The sequence below is a fragment of the Leishmania major genome, chromosome 23, assembly GCF_000002725.2.
Source record: "Leishmania major strain Friedlin complete genome, chromosome 23".
Taxonomy (NCBI): Eukaryota; Euglenozoa; class Kinetoplastea; order Trypanosomatida; family Trypanosomatidae; genus Leishmania; species Leishmania major.
This window is the reverse complement of record NC_007264.2, coordinates 261,938-280,442: the sequence shown is the minus strand read 5'-3', so window position 1 is coordinate 280,442 and position 18,505 is coordinate 261,938. Positions and strand designations below refer to the sequence as shown.

General features: G+C 60.0%; 4 protein-coding genes across 4 annotated transcripts; all 4 read left to right on the top strand.

The window, feature by feature from the left end:
- Positions 1 to 2,915: 2,915 nt before the first annotated feature.
- LMJF_23_0600 (conserved hypothetical protein) lies at positions 2,916 to 3,701 on the top strand (the record flags this gene model as incomplete). Its single annotated transcript, XM_001683343.1, has 1 exon — positions 2,916 to 3,701. One exon carries the CDS (start codon positions 2,916 to 2,918, stop codon positions 3,699 to 3,701), a length of 786 nt encoding a protein of 261 aa, XP_001683395.1.
- A 2,982-nt stretch (positions 3,702 to 6,683) lies between these two features.
- LMJF_23_0590 (conserved hypothetical protein) lies at positions 6,684 to 7,919 on the top strand (the record flags this gene model as incomplete). The annotated part of the gene is made up of 1 exon (XM_001683342.1): positions 6,684 to 7,919. One exon carries the CDS (start codon positions 6,684 to 6,686, stop codon positions 7,917 to 7,919), a length of 1,236 nt encoding a protein of 411 aa, XP_001683394.1.
- A 1,447-nt stretch (positions 7,920 to 9,366) lies between these two features.
- Positions 9,367 to 13,092, top strand: LMJF_23_0580 (conserved hypothetical protein; the record flags this gene model as incomplete). Its single annotated transcript, XM_001683341.1, has 1 exon — positions 9,367 to 13,092. The coding sequence occupies one exon, from the start codon at positions 9,367 to 9,369 to the stop codon at positions 13,090 to 13,092; it is 3,726 nt and encodes a 1,241-aa protein (XP_001683393.1).
- Positions 13,093 to 14,235: 1,143 nt separating this feature from the next.
- On the top strand, positions 14,236 to 17,478 carry LMJF_23_0570 (conserved hypothetical protein; the record flags this gene model as incomplete). The annotated part of the gene is made up of 1 exon (XM_001683340.1): positions 14,236 to 17,478. One exon carries the CDS (start codon positions 14,236 to 14,238, stop codon positions 17,476 to 17,478), a length of 3,243 nt encoding a protein of 1,080 aa, XP_001683392.1.
- Positions 17,479 to 18,505: the final 1,027 nt, after the last annotated feature.

Below are 18,505 nucleotides of genomic sequence, written 5' to 3'. Positions count from 1 at the left end.
GGTGTAAACGTTTGCGTACGCGCGTGTGCCTTGCTTATCTTGCGTTCCCGCTGTCTCTCCTGCTTTGCCTTTGTGTCTGTGTGCTTGTGTGCGTCGATTTACACCTCCCTCCCTCATCCTGCTGTGCCCCTCCTACCCCGTCCCCCTTCCCGTCTTCCCTATGTAAGCCCGTTTCTCTCGTGTATCTATTCTCCGTCCGTCTCTCCCGCCCCTCGTCGCCCACGCTTGATGTGCACTACCGCCCTGTCGTGTCTTAGACAGCTCTCTCTCTCTCTCTCTGTATTCGTCTGCGTTGCGGCTCCTCCCCTCCCTCTCTCCCTCCCTTCCCCTTGACTCCATCCTTGTCTTCGATGCTGGTGTACTTGTAGGCTTATCTCGCGGATGTCGATGGAGGGGGAGCTGGTCCTGCTGGTTGGTTGTGTTATGGCCGCTTCCAGTGCGTGAATGACCCGACGCATATCTTTCGTCTGTTCGACTTCCTTTTTCTTGTTGCATCTACTGGCGTGTGTGTGTGTGTGTGTGTGTATGTGTGACCACATCACAACCGTGCGGGATGAGAGCGTGCCACTAAGCTTGGCAACAGACGTCGACGGAAGATCAGACAAGGTGAGGCGCGAACATGTACGTTCGCGCGAATTAGGACAACGATGCCGGGACGAAGGCGGATCGGGGTTGTGCGCGCGGGTCCGTGCGGGTATACGTAAATGGGACTGGAACTTTATTCCTTCACATCCATCTTTTTGTTTATGCCTTGGTGCAAGCAATCAAATCTCCGGAAAAAGGTGGTGAATCCCTGTCACCCTCTAAACCTCATCGCCCGCCACAGTAGCTTGCAGAAGCGCCCCTGCCGCCTCTCTCCCTTCCACATCTTGGATATATATATATATATAGTTCTCTGTCGGTCTGTGGTTGGTGTTATTCTTCGTCCCTTTTTTCCTGTCCCTTCCTCCCCTTTCACCTCGTGCGACAACGAAGACGCGACAGCATTATGAGTGCATCGACGTTCGTCCCTGTCGGCTTCGCGGGGAGGGGAGCAACTGGTCACAATGTGCACTGACAAGCATGTGTATACCTATTTCTGTGCGGGGATCCTCGCTGGAAGGCGTTTCATCGTGTACGTGGTCGTTGCCCACGGTTCCTAGGATACTCCACACCTGCGCCCATACGCTGGCACCCTCTCTTTCCGTGCTCCATCGTGTACGGTATGTGTCCGCACTGCTTCATTTGCGGTGAGGGCCCTCGTATGTCTTTGCCTGCGGTGCTGTTTTGCGTCTTCCTCGGCATTGTGTTGCTGTCAAGGTGCGTCGCCATGCAGCTTCTCAGTTCCTGGTTTTGTTCCCAAGCAGGCACACTGACAACTCACTTCGCCCCCCCCCTCCTCCCCCTGGTGGTTTTGAGCGGATGACACTGTCTACACGGACTGCGCAACAGCAGAGGCTCCCCCTCATACACACACACGCGCACTTATGTGTACGCACACTTGCGACGGCGCATGAGTGTGTCACGGCCAGTGTCCCGGCGATGTTTCTCACGTCACCCCTACTGGGGCAAAGTGCAGAACTAGCCACAACGTCTGCTTAAGGGATCAATGCAACCCGCGAGCGTAGCGAAGTCGTGGCGGAATGCTGGAAACGGTGCGCAGCTAGCAGGCAGCGCCAGCAATGCGCCGCACGTTTTCATTCCTTCACCGTCTCCCTCTCTACCCCGTCGCGTGACACCGGGGTTGCTGCGAAGCATGTGCAATCATGGGCTAATCGACAAGTGACAGAGCCGACTTTCTAAAAAAAGACTAAGGCTGTTGCTCGCTGTATCCATGGATATCTTGCCATCAGGGTGGGTGGGTTGGGGGGAGTGTTTGCCAGACATCCCCATCACAGACTGTATAGGTCCGCGTCTTCTTCATCACCCCAACTCCCATCTCGTATGCTGCCCTCTCCTACTCGTCGTCCTCACGGTGCACCGCCGATCGTCCCACGCGTCGTCTCGGCCCTCCCCCTTGTCGCACGACACACACACACACACACTCCACATTTCACACTTCTCTGCCCCTCCCCCTTCACCCTTACGCTTCCCTCTCTCTTGCTCATGTTGGCGTCGCCATATGCCAAACACCTGCAACGGCGCCTCTGCCGCTCTTCCTTCATCATTTACACGTACACGTGCGCATCTGCGAAGGCGAGCCGATCCCCTTTCTCGTTGTTGTAGCTCCCCTCCGCTGTCGCGTGTGCATCTCTTCTCAAAATTTCGTTCTCTTGCGCTCTCCGTTACGGTGCTCTACGGCGGGCTTCTTTCCTGCGAGCTCGTGCGGCTGCTGACACGAGGGACGTATCGAGCCCCCACCCCATCTCCCGATTGCATGCACCGCTTTCTCTCCCAAAGCAGCGCTTCGTCATATATAGGTATCTTGTGCAAGTTGCTGCTGTCGTGTTTGTTGCTGTTATTATGTAGCAAAAGTTTGTGCGTGTGAGTGTGTGTGTTGTTGTTGTTGTCTTGTGGGGAGGAGGGAGGAAGCCCTTTCCTGCTTCTGTTGTCCATCTCCTGCCTTCCCTGCTTACCATACACACACACACACACACACACACACACACACGGTGGGAAGGACGGAGGGCATCTACGCGAACACGAAGCCCTCTCTCTTTGTAGAGACTCGCCTGCCTCCTCGTCTATGCGTGCGTGCGTGTCCGTTTTTATGTTTTGTTTTTTTTTTCTGTTTGATCTTTCGTTTGTTGTTCGTTTGGTGCTTTACCACAGCGTGTATCTCGCTTGAGAATTTTCTTGCGTTGTACCGGTACCGTTGCGGCGGGACTCTTCAGTTGGTGCCCTCACCACCCCTTTCCCCTTTGCAAGCCCACACTCCCCCTTAATAAGCAAACTCAGGTCTACCACCGCTCCCGCGTAAAGCAGCTTGCGCAAGTATGGGCACCGGCACCGGATGCTTGTACGCGTGCGCCCCCTTCACGCTCATCGTCTCCATCCTTCTCTTCATGCTCTCTGCCATGCTCCGCAACGGCAACTGGACTTTCGCGGTTCTAGCTGCGAAGCATAGCTGGGACGCGGAAGCAAAATCGCGCTGCTGCCGCAACGGCGGCTTCATGTACCTTTTCATCTCCATCGTGCTCTGGGTGCTGGTGGTCATCGACTCGTTTCTTATCCAGCTAAAGAAACTGCCAACCTCTACCTCCAAATGGTGGCGGCAGCGTCGTCTACCCAGCTTGCGCGAGCTGATGCGTACACGGCACACGGCGTCGGAGACGGACGGCGTGTACCACGCCACGGACGCCATTCTGATGACGACGACACCGGTCGCAGCAGTCAGGACGGCCGTCGCGAAATCTCCGCAGCCTTCAGCTCTTTCGGCGTTCGCGCTTCCTTCCACGGAGGCGGCATCGCCTCCGAGCGTCATAATGACAGGTGATCTCGTGGCAGCGGACGACTCTCGAAGAAAGACGAGCTCAGCTGGTTCCGCGAGAGCCGAAGCAGGCCGCACGGGTTTTGTGCTCTCATGCCTTTCATCTTCGGCGATGGTAGGGGCCCCTGTGGGTGCCGCAGTAAACATCAGCTCTGCGAAACCGCTGTCGTCTGCTGGGCAGGCCTATGCAAGATTTGCTCGTGGGGAAGCGCAGGGCCGCCAGCCCTTGCTAGTAAGTGCCACTACGTCGGCTGCGACCAGCGCGCAGGAAGTGGAGTACTTGCTACCGTAGGAGAGGTTGGCGAAGGACGAAAACACATGCAGGCCGACTGAAGCACACGCAGCGGTTACCTGTGCGCCGCTCGCCCGTGTACTTTCTCACCGTCCTTTTTCCGTATCGCCTGAGCCTTTCGGCTGTGTCTCTGATGATTGGGAAAGGGCTGAGAGGGGGGGGGGAGAGAGAGACGTTCTTGCAGAGAGGGTCTCTGCAGGAGCGCGCACATAAGCGCTGCTGTGCGATGTGCTCGACTTCCCTCTTTCCAAGCCTGAGTCTCTCCCTTTTCCGTCCGTTTGGGTGCAGGGGCGCTGTGTCGTTTGAGTCATGGTGCCGGGGCTTTCGGAGGTGGGAGGCGGCCGTCTCAGCCACGTACCCCCCGTGATAGGGAGTCGCACAGATCCGGAGTTTCGCTTTTCACGCATCAGTCAAGGCACAGTTGGCTAGCGCTCCCTTGCGCCGTTCGCGTGATGAGGAATGCCATTCTTGAGCCGCCGATTTCTCAATCTGCTCCACTGCTGTTCGTGTTCTCTGGCTCTGAGGAGTTTTACGCGCGCGCGTATCCGAACATCCTCGCCGTCTGGCTACCACCTTTTTCTGCCCTGCATCGTGTAAGAAGTGCACTGCGGGAGAGAGAGAGAGAGAGCGTGGTACTCAAGGGTGATGTGCACACGTGCATGCATTTTCATAAGGGCATGCACGTGGAAGAGCGGCGTGAACCAGCTTTGGTCGTTTTTTGCAAGTCTTGGTCAACCAACAGTGGCGTGCCAGCACCACAGCGCGGTGTAAAGGGAGGCCCGCTCCCATCATCTGTGCCGTGACGTGCGTCAGCGCCAGGCGTTTGATTACTCTGTCACCGGGAGCCCGGCGGCCGTGACAACTCGCGAACTTCCGCGGTCGCAAGGTTGAAGCGCAGGGTTTCTCTCCCGCCGCACCTGCGTCGCAAGTACTCTGCAGTGGCGGGTGTCAGGCCGCCCGCCACGACGACTAGAGGCTCAGCAGGAGAGGGCGTGTGCAACTGATATTTGCCACCGCACCGAAGCGAAGAATGACTGTGTTGTCCTCCCCAAGAAACATTAGTCCGCTCCGTCATCCTCGAAAGATCATATCATCACGACGCCGTCTTCCAGGCCAGAAGGAGCGCGATCCAGAGCATCCCTGGCGGCCCACTCGCCATAGGGAACAACACATCTCGGAAGACAGGTGGCGCCTCGTTTCTCTTTTTTTCGCTGCGACTCGGCCATTCCGCGCTGGATCCCTTTGGGGGGTCAACATCACCGCCTGTTACGCGACGCCTCCTTGTGTTGCGCCGTGGCGCACCGCGTCAAGATCTACCATTTGCAGAACGGTATTCCTGACGAACCCGTTCTGTGCCGCACGGAGGCGGGTCGTTCTCCCGAAGCGCGGGGCTCACAGCTTATATGCCACGCGGTGCGCTCCTCAGAGGCCCTCTTTGGGCCGCCAAAAGGCGGCGTGGCGTTCGCTGCTTATCGGTGGCGGGTTGGGCGTGTCACCCCACTTGATCGCCAGTGGGGCTGGGGCACCTTTGTCGGCGCTGGCGAAGCCCCATGCCAAAAACACATCGAGAGGCAGGTGTCAGCGCTGTGTGTTTGTTCGTGCGTGCCTTCGTGTACGCATGTGGATCGCGAGAAGTGCCGAGAGGCGCGCGGAGATACGGAAAATGTGTTTTTGTTGTTTCGTGAAGGACGAAACATGTGACAACAAAAACTGCACTCGAGAGACGCCCTCTGGCAGGAGGAGCAAGTATGCGCACAGAGCTAGGTAGAGGCACTCATCATTGGCGACGAGCCGCATTTTTAAGTGTATGCTGGTGCTCCAGCGGAGAGTCCCCCTACCTCCCCCGCACATGAAAAAAACAGCAGCAGAACCACGTCTCGCTCTCTCTCGAGGGATGCGGCACATTTGTTCTCGGGAAAGGACGAGGCTCGCGCCACGGACGGTGTCGCAGAGTTTAGCGGCTGCGGAAAGGCTGCTTTCGGGTCTAGCCGTACCTCGTCTTTGCTTCTCTGCTTCAGCCGTTCTCTCTCTTGATGCTTCCTTGCCAAGAACGCACAGCTGTGGCACTCTTTGCTGTCGCCCTTTCGGATATTTTCACCTCCTTACTTTCGCTCTCCCCGTTGCTCTGGCCGCCCCTGAAGTTGGACTCACTGTAGGCACACTCGCACCCGCACAGGTGCACTGATCGCCCGCCGGGAGGTGATCCGAGAGATACGAACCGCGAGGAGTCGAAGCGCACTCTTGTTCCACGTTGTGTGTGCACTTTTCTTGTCATACACCGCCTGCGATTCTCGTGGCAGTGGTAGCGGTAGTGGCGCGTGCCCCTCAGACAGAAGGGACCAACACACACGCACACCCCATGCATATTTGCAGAGCTGCGCGTGATACCAGGCAGTCATACACGAACTCCTTCTTCTTTCTCTTCCCTCACATTCTAAGACAGCTGGTACAGTGGCACACCCGCACGGACGGGGCAGCCGTTAGCACGCGCACACCGACGCCGTCAGGCGTCGCTCAAGACGACCGTGCATCTCCTCCCGTGGGTACGCGCGCGTTGCTTGCGGAGCTTCGCCCTCCTCCTCCTCCCTCTCACCACGACCCTGTGATTTGCCTTTTCTCTCGCTCCGGTCATCGGCCTGCTATTTCCTTCTCTTGTAGGCAGATACACGCGCGTGGCTGCGTGCATCTGTGCACTGTTGCGGCCCCGCCGTCTCCGTTGTATGGCGCTAGGAGAGTACCCTGCGCTGCAACGAATGCACCACCACCCCTTTTTCCATCTGTGACAGCTGCTAAGGCCCTTCTCCTACGGACTTGATCGGACGGACTCTCAAACCCTTCCTCCTCCTCACCCTCTCTCTCCTCGACGAGCGAAAGCGAAGGTGTGTGGACAAGCATCACCGGCCACCCTTCACTACAGGAGACGTACGACGGGACGGTCGATCTTCTCTTTCTTTTTCGTTTTGTTGCGCAGCAGAGGTTGTAATGTCGCTTGCGTCGAGCTGCGTGTCGCTGTGCGCGCCCTTCACGACCGTTGCTGCGGTGCTGCTCTTTATGATGTCGCACATGCTGCGTTGCGGTAACTGGACGTTCGAGGTGCTCGCCGCCAAGAACGGCTGGGATAGGGAGGCGAAAGCGAACACATGCTTGCGCGGAGGCTTGCTTTACCTGTTCACGTCTCTGGCTTTGTGGATCGCCGTGTTTCTCCATGCACCTGCGCGGCGTCTGTGGATGCAGCTGCAGTGGAGCAGGCGGGAGGATGACGGAACCAGCCGTGAGGCACTCCTGCGCGGTGACGACGACTCTGTGGGTCACGCTGGCGGACGTTACGGGCGCCGCGCTTCCAAGCGCTTACAGGGCCGCACGGGCAACGGCCGGCGCGAAGAAGTGACGGAGATGTCGGCACTGGACTGGGGAGAGGATGTGCGGACGACAAGGTGCGCCGCCGCCGCCGCAGCAGCAGCAGCAGCTGGAGGCTTCCTAGCAGAGAGTGATATGCGGAACAGCGCGGCGGTCGGTGCACCAATGGCACGCCGCTTTCTCTACCTCCAACGTAACCTGACCGACGTCGGTGGTGGTGGCAGTGATAATTCGCTGCGCGTCAGCGGTGACCTTGGCAGTGCGGTTGCCACACCATCGAGCGGCCCCACTGGGGCTGGCACTGTATCGTGGATGCAATCACGCGGACTGAGGAGCCGTGGAACCGGCAGTGCTGCCTCGGGCTGCGCAAGTATCGGTGCGGGCGGAGGACTCCGTTTGAACAGCATCAGCTTTAATGCGCCGTCTCCTACCCCCACCACGGGGGCTGACAGCATGGACGACATAGATTTCATGTCGGACGTCGAGGTGGACGGGACGCGGCACTACACTACGCCGCAGTTGCGAGCATCCGCCTGGGGACTGCGCCGTCCAAAAACGGGCATGGAGGCTTCTGGCGGAGCGGGATCAGGGGGCTGGCATCGCGCCCAGGCACGGGGATCTGGTAACAATGGTGTGCCAGCGACGGAACGTGGTGATCATGTGCACAGCGGATCTACTGAGCCTTCTACAGCTGCGGCGCGGTTGTCGATGCTCACCAGCCTTTGGCAGACAAGCAGCTCCGGGCCATCACCGACTGAGGCGCATCGAGCAAGCGGCAGGCGGGTGGGCTATGGCCACGGCCCACCCGCCGCACTCTCTGGTGGTAGCGTTGGTGGCGGAGCAAAAAGCAAGAGTACTTGATGGCTGTCCCTGTGCGCGTCTCTCACGCATTGTCTTCGCGTTTGTCCGAGTATGAAGAGGTTTCGTGAGGCCTCTGTGTGTGTGTGTGTGTGCGTGTTTGAGTGCGTGGGCGGGTGAGTGAGTGTACTTGGGAAGTTCTTCGAGTTCAGTGACGGGCCCTCGACGCGCTCCAGTGTCGTGTTCGACGATCTTGGTTGAACGTGTGCCTTTTACTTCGACACTCCTCCTCTGCACTGTCCGCCCTGCCCGTCCCTCGGTCCACTTCGGTCACACCCGCATGTGCTTCGCACCTTTCCTCCTCTGCATCCGAAAGTGCCGTAGCTCTTTCAGAGGTCCTCGGCCAGCCAAGGACAAGCAATGCGCTTGCGTCGCGTCGCACGTGTCTCTCTGCCTGTATGTGTGTGTGTGTGTGTGCGCGCGTCTGTGAAACGGGAGAATGATTGGGGCGGGGTCACATGCGACGGCTCAACGTACATGCCGGCATGCGCTCTCGGGTTAGGATCCTCATGAGGGGAGTGGCACACGCGCCGTGCGCGCTCGCGCTCTTGCTGTCTCGCTCGCTCTTGGAACGATTGCACACTTCCATTTTGTTCTTTCAGTGTGCGTGCATGCAGCCGGCATGGAAAGGAGTGGTGACAGGAGCGGCAAGTACTCAAGTGGATGCGGTGGTGCGCTGTGCCTCACGCTAGCTGCTTGGGAGGGAAGGGAGGGGGGGCTTTTGTGTTTGCTTTTTTATTCCTGCCGATTGCACGAACGGCACCCCATCGCCACCGCCCGAAGGACAGCGTGCGCACCGACACGAGACGCTCCATCTACCGCTGCATGTGCTCTTCCAGCTTTTCGCCTTAGTGGGAGAACGGAACAGGACTACGGGAGGTGGTGGTAGTGGTGAGGAGCCCCATTCAAAGCGCATGGGGCTCCAGGCGCGCAGCCATGAGCACCGGTGCGGGTCAGAGCAAAGGGCTGTGCGGGTCTCCTCGGCATACGCGCTTGCATGCAGGGAGAGACCATGGATGGAGGCGGACGCTTGGCAAGCGCGACGCGCCAAAGCACGATACGTTTTATTTCCTGTTTTCCTACTCTCTCTCCTCTCCAGCCAACACCGCCACCTGCACAGCAGTCACCGTGCCCTGTGCTTCTCAGACCGGAGACATGCACACATGTGTCGGTGCTAGAGCCATCCCCCACGCCCAGAAGTTTGATCTGCCCCCTTCTCTGTCCAGTTTCTCGTTCACACCCCTGGTACTCACATGCGCTCTCGCCCTTATCGTTATGCTTTCCCTGTAACCTCGACCTGTGCACACGCACGCACCAGCACACACCGCTGCTGTCTCTGCGTAGCCAGCGCGGGAACTGTGCTATAGCCAGCGGCTATCCACCCCTCTCCCTATCGTTTTTCTTCTGCGGCTGCTGCTCGAAGACACTGTTCACGTGGTCTTGCGCTTGCATGTGCGTCATCAGCCACCACAAGCATCACGGCAGGGAAAAGGAACAAGCACTTTACATAGATATAGAAAGAGGTGCACGGGCGAACGAGCGCGGCTGCGCTGCTCGAGGACTTGCGTTCGGGAGTCTTCCGCCCTCTCCCTCTACCTCTCAGTGTAATCTCCATTCATCGTCGTGGCGAAGCTGCCGCGCACTGCGGCGCTGCTCTTCTTACTCCTGTGCTATTCCTTCCTCTGCTGATCCGTATCCTCAGCACGGCCTCCGTGGCTGTGGGCACCGTTCAGAAATGAATCGTGGAGCACATGCGTGCGCGTCGCCGCCTTTGCCGGCGGCGGGGGCGGCGTCGGAAGCAGTTTCCCCTTCGTTTCGAGGCCGCTCCCGCGGGGACAGTGCGCACTGTAGCGGCATCGCTTCCCCGCCGTCACCTCGTCGCAACTCTTCCTGCTCTCCTCACACGGGAACGCATCGACATGACCCAGCGGATGGCTTCGCATTCTCTGTCGAGCGACCGCTGGCGATGTCACCACTCGCGCTGGCGCTACAGGCACAGTGGCGCCAACTACAGCAAGATATGCTGAGCCCGTCTGCGCTGCGTCCGGAGCATGGTGACACACACACTGCCCAGATGGAAGACGACATGCTACGGGTGCTTCGCTTCATTGCTGCTCGAGCCGACATGGCGGTGAAGGACGCCGTCCACACGGTCCCGTACCTCTTAGCTCTGGGACAGGTGCCTCTACCGTCCCTGCGCACCCAGGCGGTTGCACTAGCGGCGCTGCGCGGGGTGCTCTCGTCTCTCTCCGGCGTTTACGGAGAGGAGGCGGCTTCGGCGTTCGTGCACGATATGCTACTCGGTGAGCACCAGGCGCTGCAGGCACTGAGTCTGGCTGCATTGATTGCTCTGGAAGGATTTCAAGCTGCCACAGGGATGCTCAACGGCGGCTCCACGAAGGCTGACGAACATCGTCGTACATCCTCGGCGCTTGACTCTTCTCTTGCTGAAGTTTCTCTCGGCCGCAGTGGTCATCGCAGCCTGCTCTCACGAGGCCAGGGCGACGCGCAAGCGGAGGGTGGAGCATTGCGAGCGCCACGGGCGCACCTGGGGGTGTCCAAAGCACCACCGGCATCGCTGTCACATGTGAGCACCACCTCGCGCCTCAGCAAGGGTGCGGGCACATCGCTTGAAAAGCAGACGGCTCTGCGCGGGCGCATGGTGCACGCTACACTGCAGCTTCTCCGCGACGCTGCAGAAATGTGTGGACCCGTGGCCGATGCGCTGCTTTCCAGTGCCGCTCTGTTAAAGGCGTGCGTAGATGGTCTTCACCGACTGCCGCTGCCACCACCACTGTCAGCTGGAAACGTGGCGGGTCTCGCCGGCGGACTCTCTGCCGGCAGTTCTGAAGCCATCTATGCGGTCTACCACCATCACTGCGAGGACGTTGTCTCTTTGCTCCTGACGCTTCTGAACGCCGAGTCCACGCGGCACAATGAAGCGTCCCTGGTACTGTGCAGCTTCGACGCTCCTCGCGCTGTGTGCGCACTGGCGCAGCGCCTGGTGCGCACCAATCTCTTCACCTCCGGCGCTGTCTGCGAAGGATCCAGAGCAGTCACTGAGGAAGACGCTTCAATGTTGCTGTGGAGCGCGCTCAAGGTGCTCGGCCGGCTCACACGCGGCTGCCCGGCTGGGGTGAGACTGTTTCTCAGCGAGAATGCCAGCGTACCGGCCTTTCTTGTGCAGGTGCTGACCGTGCCGGTAGCCGAAATACGAGAAGCAGGCGCGCTATGGGTGGCGGCACTCTTGGAAACTCAACCGCAGGCCTCTGCCGAGCTTGCCAGCGGCCTCCTCGATGACGCCTCGCTCCTCACGATGATGTCGTCGACGGTTTCACCGCCAAAATCGACGACACTTTCTTCCTCGGCTCCCGTGCCCGTTTTCGTGGCATCGTTGATGGAGATGCTGCGCTGGCGTGGGGCGCAGATGCACGTCTTCGGCGTCTCCGCCATCTTGTGCTGGCGGTGGCTGCTCTTGTCCGACCCATCACGCGTCGCGGCGCTGCTGTTGCGCGACAGCAGTCTGCTGGCTACTTTAATCGAGCTGATACTGCGCGGGGCGGCTTCTACCTCCTCGTCGTCCTCCGCTGCGCTACCTACACGACTGACCGCTTTAGAGGCGCTGCACGTGTTCGCACTCTCCTATGCGTTGGGCAGCATCGACACTCGTGCGCGTCTGGAAGCCCAGGTGGTGCGAGGCCGGCTCTCGCATGCGACACTGCGTCAGCTGCGGGCGCATGCGCACATCATCCTCGAGCGGACGCACCCGGGATACTGGAACGCGTTCCCAGCCATGGAGGTGGAGTTAGTGGAAGAGGCGGCAGAACTCAGCGAGGAAATGCGGCTGGCCGGCGCGACGGTGCGCACGTGCGAGACAGACGAGACGTCTCGGGGGGCCTGCTCATCAGGCCCTTCCACATCGAGTCTCATGCGCCGTCGCGGTGGTCGTGGAAGACTAGCGGTTTGCATCTCAACCGGTGCAGCGTGGCGGCAGCTCGTGCTGGAGAGTGTGTGGGAGTTGACGGCGGCTGTGGCGGGCGAAGCCGCTTCCACTGCCGTCCGGCCATTTTCTTCGGCGCGTAGCTCAGTAACTCGAGGTCGTGCGGCAGCGTCGCAGCAGCAGCAGCAGCCAGCAACTTCGCCGACCTCAGCCTTTCACCCACATGCAGGGGTTTCTACCGGGGGCTCGTTTGGGGCCTCGCCCATACGCGTACTTACGTCAGCATCGTCTTTGCGTGCCGCCGCAGCCACAGCTCACTTGGCGGGGAGCGGGATGGCGGAGGATATGGACGGAGACGGAAGTGGCGCATCTGTGCTCGATGCGTCAGCGCCACTCATCCTTACCCGAGCGCCCCGCACCATTCGAGAGGCCACACTGCTTCCAACGCGGCAAAGTACGACGGTGTTTCGCTTCCGTGTGGTGCAGCAAGCAGAGAACCTCGATGGTCTTTTTGTGCAAGACAGCATGCGAGTGGTGCTGCACCTCGCCCAGCACTATACCCAGGCATCCACCCAAAGCAGGGCATCTGCTCAGATCAGTCCCCATGTGATTCGTGCGGCAAAGGAACGGCAGCGCGGTGGCGATCCACTACTCCATAGCTCGCCAGGAGAAATTCCCCGGTCGCGCTCGCGCTCGACATCGCCGCCTCTGCCGCTAGGGCCGGGCGCCTCTGCGGTCATGACACCCCCGAGCGCTATCTTCGGAACGGCGCCGCGCTTCGTAGATACCAGTGCGCGGATAGAAAAGGAGCGCAACCCATTCGTCCCTGTTGCGAATCTGGTGGATAGGCGGCAGGCGCAGCTGAAGCGTCGTCAGTGGGGGGTCAAGGAGCTGCAGCGGGAGGATGTACTCCTGTTTCTAGTCCACTACACTCATCTCATGACGGAGCTGCCGGACGCCATCGCCGCTGTCGAGGATCATCTGTACTACTTGCGTCGGCAGCTGCAGCTGTGTCCAACGCGTGTGGTACGGCGGCGGTGCGTACTGAACGACCTGTACATGAATGTGTACCCCAAACTGCACTTGTTTCTGCGCTACGTCGATCAGCAGGCACGGCGTTCGCGCATCGTGCTGCAGCTGCTCTCTACTTTCAGTGGTGGCACCATACACTCCGGGAACGTCTTGGATGTGTATGACGCAGTGGGGCGGTGCACCGGACTCTTAGCCGCGGAGTAGCAGGCAGACATGACGCTGAAGGGGCGATGGAGCAGGGGAGAGTGAGAAAAAGTCGGGGAGGAGAAGAGAAAAACATGCGAGCGGAGGAGGCAGAGAAGGACACACACCCTGACTCGTCTCCTGCACTTTTTTTTGGTGCCAGATATGTGTTTCTCTTCTTCTCCCCCTCTCCCTCTGTGCCGGTCGGTGTCTCTCGTGTGTCCTTCATTGCCCATCATCATTCCACGCGCCGCTGCCAATCGTGTCTTACGTTGTGGTTGTCTGCGGTGTAGATGGCCAGCCATCTGTGGCTCACTGCTTCGTTTTGTTTCTTTTCAGTCTACAGCAGTGCTTGTGCCTCGCCCAGTCGCCAAGCCGCAATGGAAGAAGATCCTGCGCCTCTTGCTGGCAGCGCGAATACCTCACGCGACGCCGCCTAGGCACAGGCAATCGAAGGCGTACGCAAACGTCTGTGTTTATGTGGAAGTGCAAGCTGTGGTCTGGTCAGCTCTCTGTGCTCTCTGGGCTGCAACGGAGAGAGAGGAAAGACAAGCGCCATGCGGCATGCGTGTCCGCTAGGGTGGTGGTGATTGTGCCGGCAGCAGCAGAACACGAGCCAAGACACGGAGGCAGTTTTGATAGTCGACGACCGGTGGTGATCGAGAAAGAGGGAGGGGAAGGGGGCAGTGTGGCTGGTCCGCTTGTGTCCGGCGCATGAGTGTAGGTGTCCCGCAGAGGGAGAAAAGATACGGCACCCTCCCCTCTAGCCTTGTCTTCGGCATTGCCCTTCTCTCAACCATGCTTCCCCTCCCCTCCGCTGCCCCTATGGCGACCGGTCGCCTGCTGCAACGCATCGGTAGCTCATCCTATCCCCTTCTCGCCCCTGCCTCTACGCCTGTGCGGATGCACCTCCCTCCCCACCCTCCTCTTCATTCGTTACCCCTCACCACGCGCGCGCACTTTCTCTCTGCTGTCCCCTCTCCCCCTCCCTCATCCCTTGGTACTTCACAGCAAAGTCGCCGTCGTCCTCGACGCGTCATCGCACGCAGCATCCGTTCGTAGAAGGCGTACCCACACAACACACGCGCGTGAACGCTTCTTTTCCAGCCGGCCTCCTTCTCTTCCCTCTTCTGTCCCGCCTGAGTGTCGTTGCCCGCCATGGAGATGCGCGCAGACATGGTGCGCCGGGGGTCTGCGCATTGTGGCCAAGCCGCCCCTGATCTGTACGACGAGCGGCAGCGCCAGGCTAAAGCTCTGGCGCTGTGGGAGCGGCAAAAGGCGGCGTGGGCACGCATGCAAGCACACCTCACCTCCGCGAACACCGCGTCGTCGTCGGCTGCTAACAATGGATGCCGCCACGAGTCATCTCCCACGGTTTCGTTTTCGCATACGTTTGCAGCGGCTGGCACTGGCGGGACTGCTACAGCACGCAACTTCATTGGAGCGACCACCGCCGCAAGGGCGAAGCGGGAGGACTTCGGCATGCTCGCCGTGGCGCAGCCCCAGACGGCCAACGACAGCAGCCACGTATGGGAAGGGTTGCTGCGTTGCACGGACGCGCGATTGTCGCGGCGGCTGGTCCCGATTGGTCGCACATCGTTCCCGTATCAGCTGTACAGCGAGGCTCGCGACCCGACGACGCTGCCGGAGGATCACATGATTTACACGCGTGTCGTGTCTGAAGAAGACGTGGCGGCCGCACAGAATGCGACGGCGAGGTCTCACCGCTTCCTCGACTCGACCATGAAGCGGGTGGAGCAGCGCGCTACAGCACAGAGTCGCGTGCGAGCGGCGATGATGGAAGCCGTAGCTGATGCCTCCGGGGATGCCACCGAGTCGGAAGTGACATACATTGGGCGGCAAGGTGAGAAGGGGAGTGATGCCGTATCCTATTACGAGTCGCAGCTACGCCGCCTTGCCCCGTATGTGCAAAAGCGGCTTGGCCACTTTCTGCAACCCCGTACCTTCTTGCACGTCGAGGGGCATCCCGCACCGCGCGCTTCATCCGAGGAGCTTGAGGCACAGAAGCATGAGTGGGCTGACGCAAGGCCGTCCTCAGCGCCGCCAGTGGAGTACTTTCCGCCTCCGCCGCAGACGCAGATGTGGGCATCCATCCCCACATCAACGACACCGAGTCTTATGACGAACACCCTTCAGCCGGCTGGTGCCGCGCGTAAACAGAAGGGCCCGAATAGCGTGGCTTCCCGCAGCACGCACTCGTACGGCCCCAGCGTCCCGGAGCATTCAAAAGACCGAAGCTATAGAGCCGATGGGGAGAAAACCTTTGCGGAGGAGATCAACAGCATGACCGAGTGTCTGCCCTGTGGCAGTGTGTGCACCGCTACCCCGTCTGAGCTGCCGTGCGACACCTCTGTCGGTTCGATCGACGCCGACGTACACGAAAAGCGTGCGCGAAAGACGCAGGCGACACCCCCTTCTCCGCACCATCCGCTGCAGGTGGCCAAGCGCGGTATCTCACAGCGCCACCAGCAGAGTCCCACGGAGGCTGGCACGGAACACGGAGACAACATGCAGTCTTCTGGCCCAGCGATGGAAATGTCCACGCGCAGCCTGTTCTTCCAGACGCGCCCACACGAGCTGCTGCAGGGCACCGTGGCGCTGTGTAACACCGGGACGACAACCATCTACTTCAGCTGGGTACCGGTGGACGCCGTCGAAGAGCAACTTAGGCAGCTCGACCAAGACTCTGGAGCCGCCGCCGCGGCTGATAACACGGCGACTAAGGGCGAAGAAGTGAGGGAGGAAGGCGCGAGCGAAGAGCGCCGGCAAATGCTGAGTGACGGAGATGGAACCGCCGCCATGAGAATCACGCACTCCCTCGCCGTCCATCAGCGTACTGCACGCGACATCTTCTTTCTTTCCTCCCCGACGAACGGCGTTGTCCTGCCGGGCGAAGAAGGCATCTTCGCCTTTTCGGTGCGCGCGAATCGTGCCGGCCTCTTCCAGCACACGTACGAGCTGCTTACGGTGCCACCAGCGCCGGAGCGCATCTTTGTTTTTCTGCGCGCGCTCGTCCAGAGCGACGGCCCGTCGCTTGAGTGGCTTGCCGCGCCGGTGGCAGAGGCCATCGAAGCCAAGGTGGCTCTCGATGCACAGCGTCGACTTGTGCAGAGGATCAGCATGAACGTGGACGCCATCGAGGGCTCTGCCTTGTCGACGCACATCAAAACGCTGGATGGGGCAGCCGAGGCCGCCACGGCAGCCGAGCGGAAGCGCCGACGGGCGCAGAAGGACGCCTGGAACTTGGCGAACCGGTTCACCTTCGATCACATCCCCTACGCAGCTGCCGTGTACGACAAGCTGGTGCGACTGTACACAGTGGTGCAAGAGACCTGCCGAACGTTGGGTCGCACACAGAATGCCAAGACGGGCGCAGCCCTGGAAAATGCGGCTGTTGCCACGGCAGCAGCGGCCCTGGACGCGCGTACGAAGTCTTTAACATCCCATGCGGCTCTGCCAGCTCCGGCGCCACCACCCCAACTGGAACCTGCATCACCGACGGCGGATATCGTGGCGACCCCCTCGGGCCCGGCAGAATGGGATGGCTCCTTGCTCCTGTTGATGAAGCAGATGATGGCAGTGCGCGATGCACCAACGCGGCAGACATTCTTCGAGGCCTTTCTCATCCTCCTCCGCGCGGCTCGAGCGTCGCGGCAGTGCAGCAGCTGCAGTGGGAGCAGCGAGGATGTGGAGGAAGAGACGCTGCCGCTGCCGGTGCTCCTGGCGAGAGCCGCCACGGCCCTCGCCGACAGCGTGAGGGGCCGTCGTGCCGCGATGCTGGAAAGGGAGTGTGAAGATATGGTCGCGCAGAAGCTGGCCCCCACTGCGACGCCCTTCATGCAGGCCTTCGCTGCAGCCAGCGGTACCTCTATTACGAGAGAGATGGTCGGCGAGGCCGCTGGTGGCTCGCAGAGCGTCAATAACCGAAAGAGGAATGTCTCAACTCGAGGCAGGAGTGGAGAGACCGCGGTCGGCGATAGCGTCGCTCGCGCGGGCGGTGCCGACGCCTCTGCAGTTTGCGTCGCTGAAACGACAAAGGCGCAGCGTGTCGTGTTGGACTCAATCCCTGCCGAGGAGCTGCTAGGCTTCAGCGCCATCCAGCCCACTCCGAAAGCCGTGGCGGCGCTCGAAACAGCGGAGAAGGCGGCGGTGCGCGCTCAGCGAGAGTCGGAGCTGGCGGCAGAGCGGAGTGCATGGGTTGAGCTGTATACGGCGGCATTTCTCGAAGTGGTCGACGCGGCGTGCGACCGGGGTCCGCTCTCGGGGTGCACTGCGGCGCGCCTGGCTGAGCTAGAAGACATCCAAACTAGCGTGTTGCTGCCCATTGACCTGAGCGCTGATCCGATCATTCCGCTCACAACGGGCAAGGGTGGAAAACGCAAGTAGTCGGTTCGACCGGGACACATAGCAGACGCAGTTGCGAGTGCGCGTGCACCTGTGCATGGGTGCTGTGCGCATACCTGACGGTCATTGATGCGTAAGGGCAGCATGTGACTGTCACCAATACCGCTATTTACGCATGCGCCAAGTCCTTGATGGACGTCTATATGTGCGTGTCTCCAGGTACCTGCTGCAGTGCCGTCGTGCCCCTCCTCCTCCCGCCTCCTTTTAGGTTCTCTGTTTTTTTTCGCCATGGATGTACATGCACATGTCGCACTGCACCCACGAATGATTCGACTCAACTCGGCTGTTTGTTGTATGTATATGAGTGAGTGCCTTCCTTGTTTCTGCACATGCGAGGTGACGCTGGCGCGTGGCCACGCGCACACACAGTTGGGGGTGCTGAGTCGCCGGCCGCTATGTTCTCTCTCCCTCTGTAGTGGTAGATGGCGATTTGGTGGTGAGGTAACCATGTCGGAGTCAGTGTACGCGTAACCAATCACATGCGCACAGACACGCACGTGCATACATGTCAGTCGGTCTTTCTTGTGCACAGCGTCGCTTGCCATTCACCATTATCGCCATACCACTGACGACGATGGAACATCTTGGGGATGTGTGGCGTGTGACAACGGTCAAACAAAGCAGTAGACGATGTAGTCTAACCAGCAGCGAACTCGACGGGATGAAGGGCGTCAGTACCATGCCGCATGCGCTCCTAAGTGAAGTGTATGTATATATGCTTGCATGTGCATCTATGTGTGCCTGCAGCAGACACGCCGCGTAGAACCGCAGTCATTTGTGGAGGAGGTGATGGCACCACGTCTTCCAAAAAAAAAAAGGTGCGCACACTTCGTCTCTGTTTTGGCTGTGTAGTGGACGAGGGGAGAAATCTGCGGCACAGCTTTCTTCTCGGGCGTGTGGGAAACTAGCTTGCCCCTCTTCCTCGCCTGTCTTTTCCGACTTCAGCGCGCGCGCGCACACGCACGTATGCGCACCATCTATCGCACAGGCCCTTCCACTCGCTGCTGTT